The sequence below is a fragment of the Thunnus maccoyii genome, chromosome 3 (genome assembly GCF_910596095.1).
Source record: "Thunnus maccoyii chromosome 3, fThuMac1.1, whole genome shotgun sequence".
NCBI lineage: Eukaryota > Metazoa > Chordata > Actinopteri > Scombriformes > Scombridae > Thunnus > Thunnus maccoyii.
Window position 1 is genome coordinate 26,969,418 of NC_056535.1, and position 14,089 is coordinate 26,983,506.

A 14,089-nucleotide genomic window follows, 5' to 3' on the forward strand; every position below is an offset into this window, starting at 1 on the left:
TGTAATGTAAAATATTTTCTACATGTGTTACTTCTGCAGACAACTGACCAAAATGACATGAACCACAGTGGCCCACGGTGCAATGCAGCCACAAAACAAGCTACGTTTTGCTCTCACTACAGTTATTTTGCTTTAGAAGCTTCAACCTCTGAATGTGCTGCACAGGCGTGAATCTTTCATCTCCTCTTGATGTTGTACACTGAAACTTGAGAAGTAATTTTCTCATTGTGGGAAATCGATACTATTGGAGTGTAAGTATAGAAGGTAGGTTGAGAGAGTAGTGGTTTGCCACAAAATTACAAATGACAACAAAAAACAATTTCTTGAATATGTTGAACATTCAAGAAATGTATTTATTCATCATTACGAATTGATGATTTATCATCACAAATTGATGATAAATAAGCATATTTGAGGGTGGATTTATACCCAAAATGTGTGTGACAATCATGCAGACAGCAAGAGGATTAGCAGGGGCGGTTTGTGTCACTGTGCCAATGGTCCACTTTACTTAACTACCAGTCATGCTGCTGGACTCTCATATGACTGTAGCTGATCTATGCTGTCCTGTTTGTGTGGCACACCAACACCACAGGGTCATTTCTGCCGGGCCATAATGAAAGTATTTGTTTCTACTTTTAGTCCAGTTACGAAACCCCAAACAGGAAACTTCAAATTAAAAAAAAAAAAGGAAGAAAGGCAGTGAGAGTGGTCTGTAAATGAGGGATAGGAGGAAAAACTGAGGAGCAGAGAGACAAAGAGAGCAAGGTCTGTTACTGTCTTTGTGTGGTAAATCCCTGAGTCTCCTTCACTGGGTCTTGGGATGGGCTCCATCTCATTTGGTCTCTTACAAAAACGCTGGAGGAGGTTCTCAAGAGCTCTGGAGAGGACAAAAGGAGGAGGATTTTTCTAAGAGGACAGAGAGCTCAGGGTCACACGCAGTCCCTTGACTCCCAGCTGAGATCAGAGATGAGCAGAAAGAGTTTGATCTCACACAAACTCTCATTCTCACTCATGCGCACACAATGCACTGGCGTAGGTACACATGCACGGAAATGCAGGGACAAATTGGAACAAATCAGGGACACATACAGTTGTACTCTCTGACCTTTCTGCCTACTTAGACAGATTCTGCAACTATTTCAGGAGCTGATTCCTTTTTCTCCTACTCCTTAGGCTCCTTCTCCTTCTTCTCCTCCTCAGTTGAATATTATTGTATATATTTTTGATGCAAAAGTTGTTTTGTATTTCTTGTTAAATGTTAATAGCTGTGCCTTAATTTACAACACGACAACAGAGCAGTAAGTGGGGTGACAGAGCTTGCCTCAGAGTCTTTTCTTAAAAGCGAAACACTCCACAAAAGGACCAAAAGACTTTTGCCTTTGTAATGATCCTCTTTCCTCTCTCGTTCTGTTTCTTTCTCGCCATTTCAACAGCAAAGCCCAAAGCAATCTTTTTTGAAGTACCAACATAAAACTATGCACGAAATCAGCATGTTAAATTTATGGCCTGCCATTTCTGACTGACTACCTCTGATGTTCAAGTCGTGACATCCTCTCACACCAGACAGTTAAAAGAATAGGTCTCAGCAGTGCACAGATATAAGACCTTGCAAAACTAAGGTGACAATTTATTTCAGTCCAGGATAGTGAGACACGTACAGATACACGGCTATAACTACTGTCCAAATACATTCCCTGTTTTATTAAACACTTTGTATGACTTTGTACGCTGGCAGAAAATCTTTTTTTCTTCAATTAAAGCTTCTCTACTTCCACACTCTTCTCTTGACTGGCTTAATTACCTGCAGTGTAATGACTGCACCTTTTTCAACATACGCTGAGCGTTTTGTGGCCAGCCCCCAACTCTCTATTTGAAGGCATAAAAATATTGTCAGCGTCTGTGTTGAAAAGAGAGCTACAATATGACAGGACATTACAAAGTTCTGCTTTTAAAAGATTTGCTGCTCTCGCTCGGATGCATCCTCAAACATCAGCAGGCCCTCATTATATTCTCGGTGACTGATCCCCGATAGGATGCTTATGGTATATATCGGTGTGACATGCTGGACGATGGCTCAGGGAGATACTTGGCAGGTACATAACTATGGCTCAAGTAATTGGGCTACAGGGGACATGTCTGAGGGACCAATGCCAGCACCGGAAGGCAGACGAGTTGGTAATGAGAGGAGGCAGAGACTGGCATTCTCACACATGATGCAATGAGGAGGAACTAAGAACTGGTAATGCAAGAGATTGCTGGAGGGGATTGAACAAAATGATGGGCAGGCAGCAGAAAGAAGCCCCTCAGCCTCTCAAATAATCTGAACTCGTTTTATTCCAAATTGAATAAACAGGACTTCAGTGATGAGTGTGAGGCTGTCTGCACTGGAATGACCCAATGCCCTGTGATCGTACAGGAAAGGGAGGTCATCTCTGTGTTTCAAAGGATCAACCCCCACAAGGCTCCCGGCTCAGATTGACTCAGGAGGACTGTTCTAAGGGAATGTGTGGCTCAATTGGGACTTATTTTAAACCCAACTGTTACAAATATTCCTCAACTCGAACTTTGTCCCCCACGCCTGGAGGACAACGACCATAATCCCTTTACCTTTACCAAAAACACCTCACACCAAATCTCTTACTGACTTCAGACCCATCGCTCTCACACCTCTACTTAGCAAACGTATAGAGCATCTACTGTATAAAGAACTCTCATTTCAAACAGCTGAGTGTATGTATCCTGTGCAATGTACCTACTGAACTAATCAAGATGTTGAAGATGCTACACTCACTCTCCTGGATAAAGTCCACTGTCATCTAGACAAAGCCAACACTCATGTATGTATTCTTTTTATGGACTTTTCCTCTGCTTTTAATACAGTCCAGCCCACCTCCTCTTAAAGCACCTGTGTGACCCGAACCTCAGCAGCAGTCTGGTCAGGGAATTCCTGAGAACAATCCTGGTGTTGTTGATGCATGTCCACATCAGCAACACCCTTTCTGAGTGCCTTGTCCTTAACACAGGACTCCCTGAGAGATGTGTACTATCTCTCCTGCTGTTCTCAATTTACACAAATGAAGTGCAGTGTGACAGCAGTGACCTCTCCCTTATCAAATATGCGGATGATATGGTCCTGGTCACCTGCCAGCAGGATAACAACAGCGCCTCCTTCTGCCAGTACATCAACAGCCTTGTCTCCTGGTTTGACGACAGCTTCTTAGACCTTAATGTCACCGAGACCAAGGAGCTGTGTCAAGGAGGCAATAGGAGAGTATGTGGCACAGGTCCTACCCACAAGCCAATCCATATGAAGGTCCAGGAAGTGGAGCAGGTCACCCACTTCAAATATCTGAGAACAGTAATAGATTGTCACCTTTCGGGACAATGTCGACTGCCTCTACAAGAAAGCAAGACAATGCCTCGCTCTTCTCAGGAAACTGAGGAGCTTTAACACCAGCCAGCACACCCTGTCCATGGTCTACAAATCCCTAACTGAGAGTGTTTTCACATTTAACATTGTCTCATGGTATGGAAACCTCTCAGTCAAACAAAAGAAGAAACTGACACAGGTGGTCAACCAAAAAGGCAATCCAGATCTATAATGATCCCACCCATCCTCTACATTCACCATTGCAGTTGCTGCCATCAGGCCGCAGACTGAAAATCCCAATGGCCAGGCAGAATGGTTACAAGAAATCCTTTATTCCATCAGCTGTGACCATCCTCAGTAAGAGCCTGTTTAAATAGGTCCCTTGGAAATCCCCCCCACCCCACCCCACACAGACACACATGCACACTTTTAACCTCTTCCATTATTGTTAAGTACTGCTCTGTTTTATACATTGTTGTGATGGTAATGACGGCCTTACATGCCAGTAGAAGAGCAATCCACTCATCACTTTTATTATGGCCGCTCGCCACTTAGTCACTTTAAGATTCCATCTTACCTTAGTGTATAATTATTGTGTATAGCTGTGTATGATGTGCATTGTCTTATATACCAGTGCCAAAGGCGAGTTTCAATTTTATGTAAATTTAACGGACAATAAAGTAATCTGAATCTGAATCTGAATCTGAATGTTTGCTAACAGAAAACTGTGGTATCAAGGCACACTAAAGAAAGAAACGTCTCTGATGGCTTTTTCTCTTTCAAACGATGTTTTTACTTTTCTGCTCGGGTGCTCTGGAGCTGTCACAGTCCAATTAGTGACAAAATATGAGAGTGGAAAAACAAAAGGAAATGGCAACATCAAGTTACTTAACAGGCCATTGGGCCACCACAATCTGCAGTCGTTCTCTGCTAATTGGCACAGACTCTACAAGTGTCAAGAAATCTACTGAGGAGATAGAACAACATATTTCAATGATTATATCATAGCTGTACCAGAATATGATATTTAAGGTGTTGATCCAATGCAACCTTGCCATCAAAGAGATCATAAGATGTCCTTAATTTATCATACCCAATACACAACACACTGCTGTTTGTTTTCTTCCAAATCTTCCACGTGCTGATACACACAGGTACACTGAGGGTCAAACTGCTTGAATGTGTGAAAGAGTATTTAGTCATTAAATGCTGATCCTGATACATAGTCTGCTTCTGACTCACTCACAGAAAGTCATTCCTGGCCTTAGTTGATAATCCTCTCTGTGTTGAGTTTGTATCATCTCTGTTTTCATCTCCTCCTGGTTCCAGTGCAGAGCTCCTCAGGGTGCTCTGATTTTCTCTGACATTGACGTCAGGTTCATTTAAAATTGCCTGTTTGTCTGAATGTAAATGACCATTTATGTTAGCCCCTATGATTGACTGGTGACTGGGCGGATTGTTTCCCAGCCTTCCTCATACAGTCGCCCAACTGTCCTCCCCATGACCCTGAAAAGGATTCACCGAATGGATGAATGAATTTGCTCCACAACCATGGGTGACAGTAAATTTAGGTGACAGAGATTGGCATGGAATGTGACACTGATGACCAGTTGACTTTGTGTTTTGTTCTGCCTCTCATGCAATAAATAACTGTTGTCCTGACTACTGCTCAGCTGTGGTTATTTCTGTGGAGTTTACAAGTATGGTGACACACAACCTAATTAGCCTTGAGTGCAATGGTGGCACAGTCCTAATTATTTATTCATGGAATATGGTTTACATAATCCTCATGCTAATGTAATCATTTGGTGTCCATTTGTGCTTTGTGGATATCCATCCTGGAAGAAAATAAACTCCCCTCAGTATTGAAATAGACTGTGGCTTCACCACAGGAGCAAAGACTGCTCTCCTCTGTGTCATTTGCATTGATGCTGCCCTCTGTGGGACCGAATGCATCTAAACCACACCAGGAGGCTACTCAACCCAGGCTTCCATCATATTTCATATCCCTAATTTACTCAGCTGTTGCCTTCATTTCAGCTGCAGCCAGTACATACATCAAGATCTTCCCAATAATAACTTGTTAGCAGAAGCCACAGTTACTCATAGAGGATTAAATGAATTATGCCTCTCAGTGCTCCACAGGCCTTCATCAATTATCCATCTTTCACAGGAGGGCACCAAGTTGGATTTTTGTTCCAAAATAAGATATCCACCCTTCTGAACAATGTGCAGTCTTACACAGAGGGAGATAACAAAAACACTTACAAACTAGATGCTCTGTGTTTTATGAATCATGAATGGGTAAATTTCAGTGAAACGTTTTTGTTTAAAATGAAATAAAGCTCTTTTATTTACAAGTTGATCATTATCTTATACACTTGCTATCCTGTAAGACAAAAAAAACATGTCTCATGAATAACTAGAGCTAAATCCAGCAAAATTTGCTTTTGGAACTCCAGCTTTTCAGGTTAATATTTCAGTTTTTGAATTCAGTTCAAGACCTGTCAGCTGAGAAAAATCTTCAAAGTCTTGTGTGTGTTCATAATGTCATTAACCTAAAAATGGATTGTTTCCTTAGATTCTCAGAAGTTGATGTCTTGGAGATATCTCAACCCAACAGCAACATTTTCCCCCTCCTGTCTTTTCAAAATATTTCTGCGCTGTGTCTTATCTAGAAGTTTGTTCAAGCATTTTTCTTTTCTGTTTGTTTTTTCAGGCACCACACGGCTTCCTCGAGAGGGGGAGGTGCCAGGCGTGGACTACAACTTCATCAGTGTCGGAGACTTTCGGATCCTTGAGGAAAGTGGACTTCTTCTGGAGAGTGGGACCTATGATGGTAGGTATCGTCACAGTGTCAAAGTTATTCTGTGTGTGTTTTCTGGGTGTGTGTCTGCATGCATTTACATACATGACTCACAGTGACAGCACACTATGATGGAGTGAGTGTATGCTCGATATTCTCATTCATTGTGACTTACAGCTGGCCTTAGTGAAATGTGACAAGCAGGACGAAACGTATTGATTAGTGAAACATGACTAAAGACTGGTTGGAAGTGACAGTCAGATTAGCAGCGATACTCCGAACCCTCAAGTTTCCCCACAGTGTGTGTAGAGTGGGCCACTTATGGATTAACTACTCAGACTTTAGATTTAAATACAACTGCAAATTACTGTAGAAATCTGGACAAGGGTATAAGTTTTCTTGTCAGCAGGGATTAAAATAAAAATTCCTTTTGCCAGACAGGAAATGTTATACCTGCCAGCTTTTTAAAATAACAAAAACCCAGCATATGATGGTAAGTGTGGTAAGCAGGTGCAAACATCTTATTCTGTTGCAGACATGCAAACACTCAGTGGGATAAACTGTGAATTACAGGACTATAGATACAATTGCGGACACCAAGGCCAAATCCTTGGTATTGTTTTTGAGACTGTGGAAGTTTGAATGCCTTGAGGGAAAAAAAATACATTTTACAAATGCAAACAAATTACACTTTTTCTGCTCAATATCATTAAATTTGGCTGGTTTTGGCAATAAAATAGAAACACAGTTAGTAGTTTTCACCAGAAATAATATTTCTGGCAGTGTGTAAAAGGCTTTGAAACAGCCTTCAGAGAGATTAATAAATATATGAATTTAACAAACTTTTTCAAGGTGGGTAGTCCAAAATTTCAAAGGAGTGTGAGGTTGTGCCGGGGGAATTTGGACTCTAAAATCCGGGTTTCAAATTTTGTTTGAATCAGGCCAAGGAAGACTTTTTGATGCAATTACGAAGTGAGAGAAGCTGCTGGTTCCAGAAGTGTTTTTCCTAATTCTGTATTTCATTTTAGATGAAAATGATGAAATGGTATCCTCAATGTTGAGAATGTCCTTCCAAGAAAAACAAAAGGATCAATGGTTCAAGCAAGTCCTCCAAAACAACATATATTTACATTCAAGTGTGACTGGAGCAAAGGAGGAAATCAAGTGATGTTAATATATAGCGATAATGTACATAAAGTGAGGAGGTAGATGTAGCCTACAGTACAGGTCAACAAAACATCAGGCAAAAACGGGATTGCTGTGCATTTCCAGTCACCCGCTTAATGTAGCGATCCTATGGGTTTATGTAATAGCCATTAGTTTTTATTATCTCAACTCAACTACAGTATAACACCCATGTCTCACAGCTGCCAGTGCTATGCAGTCAAGAAGTCAGTCAGATGCATGAATTACAGCTGTAATGAATTAAAAACTTTCTGTTTTTGAATTTGCTAAATTATTCCAAAATTGACCCAGATTACAAAAATAAACCAATTGCAGATTGTATTGTCAGTGTTCTCAACATCGCAATCTTTAGTTTTCAGCAGCAGTTAGCAGTGCATGTCAAAGAATTTTAACTTCAGAGATTGGATGCGTCTTGCTGAAATGTATCTTGGGAGTCGTAATTAAATAGGCTTGTACCTTCAACTTTTTATCAAAGGACGGGAGCGTTGCATGCTTACTCAAGCCGTAGAAGTTCTCCAACTGTGAGTCAGGTAACATTGTCTAATGGAAGACAAATTGGACTTTTACTTAAGGAACCAGAGACGACGAAAATAGCTTCTCCCCCTTTCATCCTGTCTGTCACCCCATCATTCTTGTCACTTTAAACTGTAACTACAGTGTATCAGGAGGGCAAAATTTCATAAAGGTAGAAATATGTTGAGCGGTAGAGCTCTTAAATCAACATTCTCTAAAATATAAATGTGCAATATAAAAGTTCTACCAACTGCATCTGCACAGTCAGGCTGTCTGCATGTGTTTATGTATAAATGAGTGTGTATGTTCATGCTCAGATGCTTTTCTAAATACACATTCATGTCATGCAAGCATCAGTTTGTTTTGTCTATGCTCGCGATGTGCTCCCCTCTGTGTGTTTACATGACCCTCTTTGTCCAGTCTTGCCAACATACAGCATATATTCACGCAACAGTGTGTGAGCATGCAAGCAGCTGTAGCACCTAATGGTGACCTTATGTAAACCAGTCAACCTGCTGATCCCACCGGCTGGCTGCACAGTCACACATCAGGAGGTCCCACTTGTGTTCTTACTCTCGAGTCATGCTTTATTCATGGGATAAACCAGCCTCCACTTTTTTCCTCTCTCACAGATACAACCAGTGAGCTTTGGCTCATCAGCAGCATTTAAACTTGAACTTGAACTTGTAAAGCTATTTAAAGTACTCCTCCACCCCTATCTCATCTTGAAAAACTGCTTGTAAATGTTCATGTGACAGCACCTGGCTGCACTAAGCATGTCAGTGGCGACTGATATTTCACAGCAAGTAGACAAGCAGTCATGTTCTTTTCAGTAAGAAGTTTACACAACGAGGGAAATTTCGGCTTTGCAAACGGCTGAATGGCCAAGTATTTACCATTTCTAACACCTTATACTACAATGGAGCATAAGCACTTGCCCTGCATTCAGAGGTCTTGGAAAGTCAGACCGTCGCAGTGTATTTGTGTCATGAAGGGATTGGAATGGAGGATTTCTCTCACATTGCGCAATGATTATGGCAATAACATGATAATCTTCCCGCTCTCTTTAAGCTCATTCTTTCTTTCTGCAAATCCTGGCTGCTGTGAAATGGGAGAGGATTTTTCTAAATATTTGAGGGGCAACCTCTGGTCGCGTGAATGGACCTTCTGTGCACCATTCTCTCATTCCCATTCAGCTGCGTCTCACACTTCCTATATGATGAAGAATTAAAAGATAAAGTCAAATCCTCATCCAAGAGAGAAAGCGCCTTAAGGCTGAGAGCAGCTTCCTCTGAGTGTGCACAAGTGTGTTTCTGCTTATGTGTATTTGTTGAGGTTTGTGTGCGCACATCCAGAGATGGTGGAGTGCATATTTCGATGATCTGGACCTGTTGAGGCAGGTTCTTCCAACAGTCTCTGATCCCAGTGATAAGGTGTCTGCCCCCCCACCCCTCATCCTTATAGCATGGTGGCAGCAATGACATTAAACACACACACACACAAGTACACACTCACACAAGCACACAGAGCAAATCTTGCCCTTCCTTGTGTCGGAATAGATCATCTAAGAACTCGAAGATCAGGTTTCAGGAGCTGCCAAGTCGCCCACGAGCTGTCCTTCATCTGTGAACTGAAGCCAGGCGGGATTTACACCTTTATAGAGAGGTTGACTATGGGTAGAGAGGGAGAGATGGAGAGCAAACTGAGGAAGTGCATATAACAGAGAGAAAGAGAGAGATGATATACAGTAGAGGCGTGCTGAGCTCCCAATGGAAACCCACTTTGCAGTGGAAGCAGGACTGCCTTGGCTGTGCATAGATGTGTGGATTAGCTAAAAGTTGGAAGGTTTCAGTATACTATCCCTGAGAGAGGACTAAACACTCTGATAGTGGTTGCCCCCTCCTCCTTCCTTCCTGTAAAGCCCAGTCAGCACAAGCTCTGTACGGCTACTGTGGCAGAGAGTGTTGATCTCTCAGCAGCACAGTGAACTCAAAGAGGAGCTGGAAGTAATCGGATCGAGGAATGGGATTTAGTCCATTTAGTTGTACTTGAAGTGCAGCCTCTTTTTTTCTCTGAAAAGAGGAAAATAAACAAGGTCAGACATCCTCTTGTATAGGTTAGATGAGTTGCATTCCTTCTGTGAAGATCTTATGCGTTACCTTCAGTTTATAAGTGTACAGTAAGTGAACTGTGCTCAAGGTACTGAGCTAATGGGATTCTTAGCTAATCATAATGGTCTCACTAATAGTCCCAATTGACTTGCCTGAATGCTCATTATGTTAATGGTTCATGTATAACGGTTTTTCTCTACTACAAAATATTTTACAGGAGTCATTTAATGTGTTGTACACATAATTCCAACTTAAATACACGCTCCTCCACTTTTTATCCATCCTGCTATCCAACGGGTAAATCTCCCACTCTGTCTAAAGTAAGGCTGATCAGAGGTTACAACACAGCACACATCCATTCCCATAGCCAGGGTAATACAGTTTCTGTGAGTCCTGCCTGCTCTATGATTTGTAGGGTACATGCTGGCGGCTCCATGTTGGTCTAGAGGGTCCCAGTTGTCTGCCAAGCAGACACATCAGCCATCTGCGCCAAGTGCTGAGAGCGAGTCTTTCTGGGATTTTGGTCCCTCCTCAGTCTCGGCGCCTCATAGGTTCAGGTTAGGTCACAGAACAGAGCAGCCGGACAACAACTGAATAGTCCAGTGCAGTGAAGTGCAAGACTGGAGGGATAGTTGCCAGAAAAATGAACTCCGACACATGCTGAGGGTGTTGTTTTGGGTTTTTCTGACAAATGTCATCTGTAATCTGCTACCAGGAACACAAAATTCTGCCAAATAAAGATCCACTTCAAACCTGTTGTTGGAATCCCCATCGTGATGATAAGTAGTATTTTAACGAGGAAGTAAAACACACCTGGAGATCCAATTGGACATGAATGGGTATGCAAAATTCATGCATTGGTAGAAATATATGCTATACTGAGTGGCTGGTTGTGTGGCTGTGTGACTGTGTAAGTGTCAGTGTCTGTTCATGATCTTGGCAAGATAAAAGTCTGCTCATGACCTTGTGTAGCTTATGCATAGTGCCCTTGAGAACAGGAGCCTTTTCATTACCAGTAGCTGATTCCACCACCATGAAATTGCTTGCACGCAGTTTGAAAGGGGAGGCTCACTCTTTCTGGCTCATCAACCCTGTGACATGAGGATCACAAGTAACGTCGGACAAGCTCCCCTGCTCATCAGCTTATGAGGCTTCCCTCCATTTATAAAGGCAAATGGTACCACAAATCTTCTCTGACGCGCTGCATTCACACACCTCTATATCTGCGACACACATTTATCAGGGGCCAAGAGACATGTTTGTTAGTAATTAATCACGGAGGTAGCGTCTGGCTGATGAATGTCAGCGTGTGGCAGGAGACAGGCGGGGATTAGCCAGCAGACCCAATCTCTCCTTGCTATCGTTGTGCCACCCCTGTTAATGAAGCCATCTTTGACAAATGCGGATGAGTGTCGCTTAGTAAACAGAGAGTTGAGCAACAAGGGGGGAGGGGCAGGCTTTCATCCAGCCTCCTTCTCCTCCTCAACCTTCCCACTGCTTTGAGGAAGACGAGCATAGCTGCATTAACCCAGTTTGCTGTATATTGTAGTTGGCACGCCTGAGGAGATGAGGCCGGCCTCGAGATGGGCTCACTTATCAAAAAAGCTGTTGCGGTGTTACAGTATCGTGCTGTAAAGCTGCTGAAATGACTGTGATGTTTTCCTCCGAGCCCTCTGTTCTTCCTGGCATGCATGCGGTTGTCAGCTTTCCCTCTTTGTACCAAGCTATAAAAAGATCTGGAGTTGATAAATGTTGCTCTTACAGTACAGCATTTGTGATGTCTACATGTTCACAGTTAAGTACATCAAAGGTTGATAATACCATGGTCCCATACGCAGCTGGGTCCAAATGAAAATAAGATCAAGTTTATGGAGGCTAATTAAATTGCTGAAAATCCCTATTTCCCAGCGGTATCTCTCTCTATTCTTTAATTAATCTAATTATAAATCATGATTTAGCTGAGTAGGCTCAATCTGATGATTGCTTATTGTAAGAACCGAGTAAATATTTGACCTTAACAAATGGATTGCCAAAAAGTAATTTGATATTAATGCGTAAACATATCTGACAGAGCAGCATTTAGCAAACAAATAATCATTATAAATGGTAGGGATATAAATTAGTATGCACATTATTTATAATCCTAATGGAGGTTGAATAATTACTTATTCTATACCTAAATTGAGTTCCACATACTGCTCACCAACCATACATACTGTAGATGGATCACCTCATGTGCTAAATGAGCAAATAATTTACCAGAGTTTTGCACTCTCCCCCCTCTCTTTACGGAGCACTGTTATCCCACTGAATATTTATAATCCGTAACACAAGGTTTTTCTTCATTAGAAAAAAAAAGCAAGCTGAGAGATAGATAATTGCTGTATTCAATGATCAGTGTAATTAGTTGCTGGCAAATTCCAAGTGAAGTGATTTTAATGTTACATGAGTCATGACAGCCCTGTGGTGCAGTTATTGAAGGAAAACAAAGCAGGGGGTTAAGAGACGTGAAAATCATGCAGAGGAAGCAGACCTCTGAATCTTGTAAATAGTCAACCTTGACTGCTGGTGTGTGACATTTAGAGAATTATTTTTTGATTTAAATCAAGTGAATTTGGATGATGTTAGATACAGTGAATGATCTTCCTAACTGTGTCTCCTTCCTTCACATTACGTATAGATAGATATTGTACCATTTATGACATACCTGTAGCTTTTTTTTTACATGTTGGACCACATTCCAGCTTCATTTTATATGGTTCCTTATCTGTTTGTGATTATATTGTTTTAAAACCAAGTCTCTGTCCCCTGCTCTCCCTCTTCTCTTCCTCTCTCTGTTCCTCCAATCCTTTTGCTTTGTAAGGTAACTACTATGGGACCCCGAAGCCTCCGGCGGAACCTAACCTGGTTCAGCCTGACCTGGTGGATCAGGTGCTGTTTGATGAAGACTATGGTGGCGAGGTCCCCAGGAAACGCACCACCTCAGTCAGTAAGATGGACAGGAAGGACAGCGCTGTCCCCGAGGAGGAGGACGATGATGAGAGGCCACCGCTGGTCAATGGATTGCCTGGTCAGTAAATGTCAAAGCACAGAATGTCACGTTAAATAACTTGATTTCTGCCATACTCTGTCCTTTGGTTGTGGAATTGCTACGTTGGGTCAGTGTCACTCTTAGGTTTCTTTCATAAGACTTAAAGACGTCGGCTTGTTGCAGATTGTACAGTTTGATGGACACAGTGGATGTTTGTGGACACTACAATACTATGCATATCTCAATCTGTCACATAAAACAGCATTAAAAGATCAAATGATATTTACACATTTTCTTCTTAATTAAATGCCATATGGGGGAGATACAGTATGTTACAGATATAAATCTAGCTATTGGTGAAAACTCTATAAGTCAGTTTCAAATATTTATTTGCGTTAAACAACTAATATGAAACTGAAGGGATTTGAACTGCATTGCTGTTTAAAGGGCCAGGTAACCCAAATTAAAAAACAACATACTGAACTTACCTCTGCTACTATCTAGCAATGCAGATACTTTGGGCTGTATTTGCTCTGATAGCCATCTTTGTTTCTGATTTTTGCAAGCACCCCGGTACAATGGCGGTGCTCAAGGTAATGAATCCAAAATGCTGGACCAGACATATACACACTGACCCAAGGATAGTTTGATTAGATTTGTTGACTCAAACAGATCCAAATAAAGAGACAATAACAGCTCTGATTATTTTCTCAATGTCGCCAGTCGGATCTTGGATCCATCCTACCCAACCTGATTAGACTGAATATAATTTGAACCTGGCCTTGGTTGAGTTTGGCCTTGATTAGTTGGATTTACTTTACCCATGAAGACCTCTAGCTCACATTATAAAAATTATAAATATTCAACATTTCTTTCCAAAACCAGTTTCCCCAGATAATCCTCTGCCCTCTTTCACCACAGTTAAATTTCAAATTCTAGGTAAATAAAACACAAAAAATCTGCATGGCTAGATACCACAAGAGGTATAATTAATATAATTTGGATGAACTGACCTTTTAATACTGATCTCTAAGCCACATTTAGTGACTGCACATGACTGATATGCAGTG

At 41.6% G+C, this 14,089-nt stretch overlaps 1 protein-coding gene across 4 annotated transcripts in view; it reads left to right on the plus strand.

The window, feature by feature from the left end:
- LOC121894358 (membrane-associated guanylate kinase, WW and PDZ domain-containing protein 3-like) overlaps nucleotides 1–14,089 on the plus strand; it is a 127,370-nt gene that overhangs the window by 83,821 nt on the left and 29,460 nt on the right. For all 4 annotated transcript variants that reach the window (XM_042406899.1, XM_042406901.1, XM_042406902.1 and 1 more), the window contains exons 3-4: nucleotides 6,093–6,212; nucleotides 12,852–13,058. In XM_042406899.1, coding sequence (XP_042262833.1) covers nucleotides 6,093–6,212; nucleotides 12,852–13,058 — 327 coding nt within the window. The remainder of the gene's footprint in view (nucleotides 1–6,092; nucleotides 6,213–12,851; nucleotides 13,059–14,089) is intronic.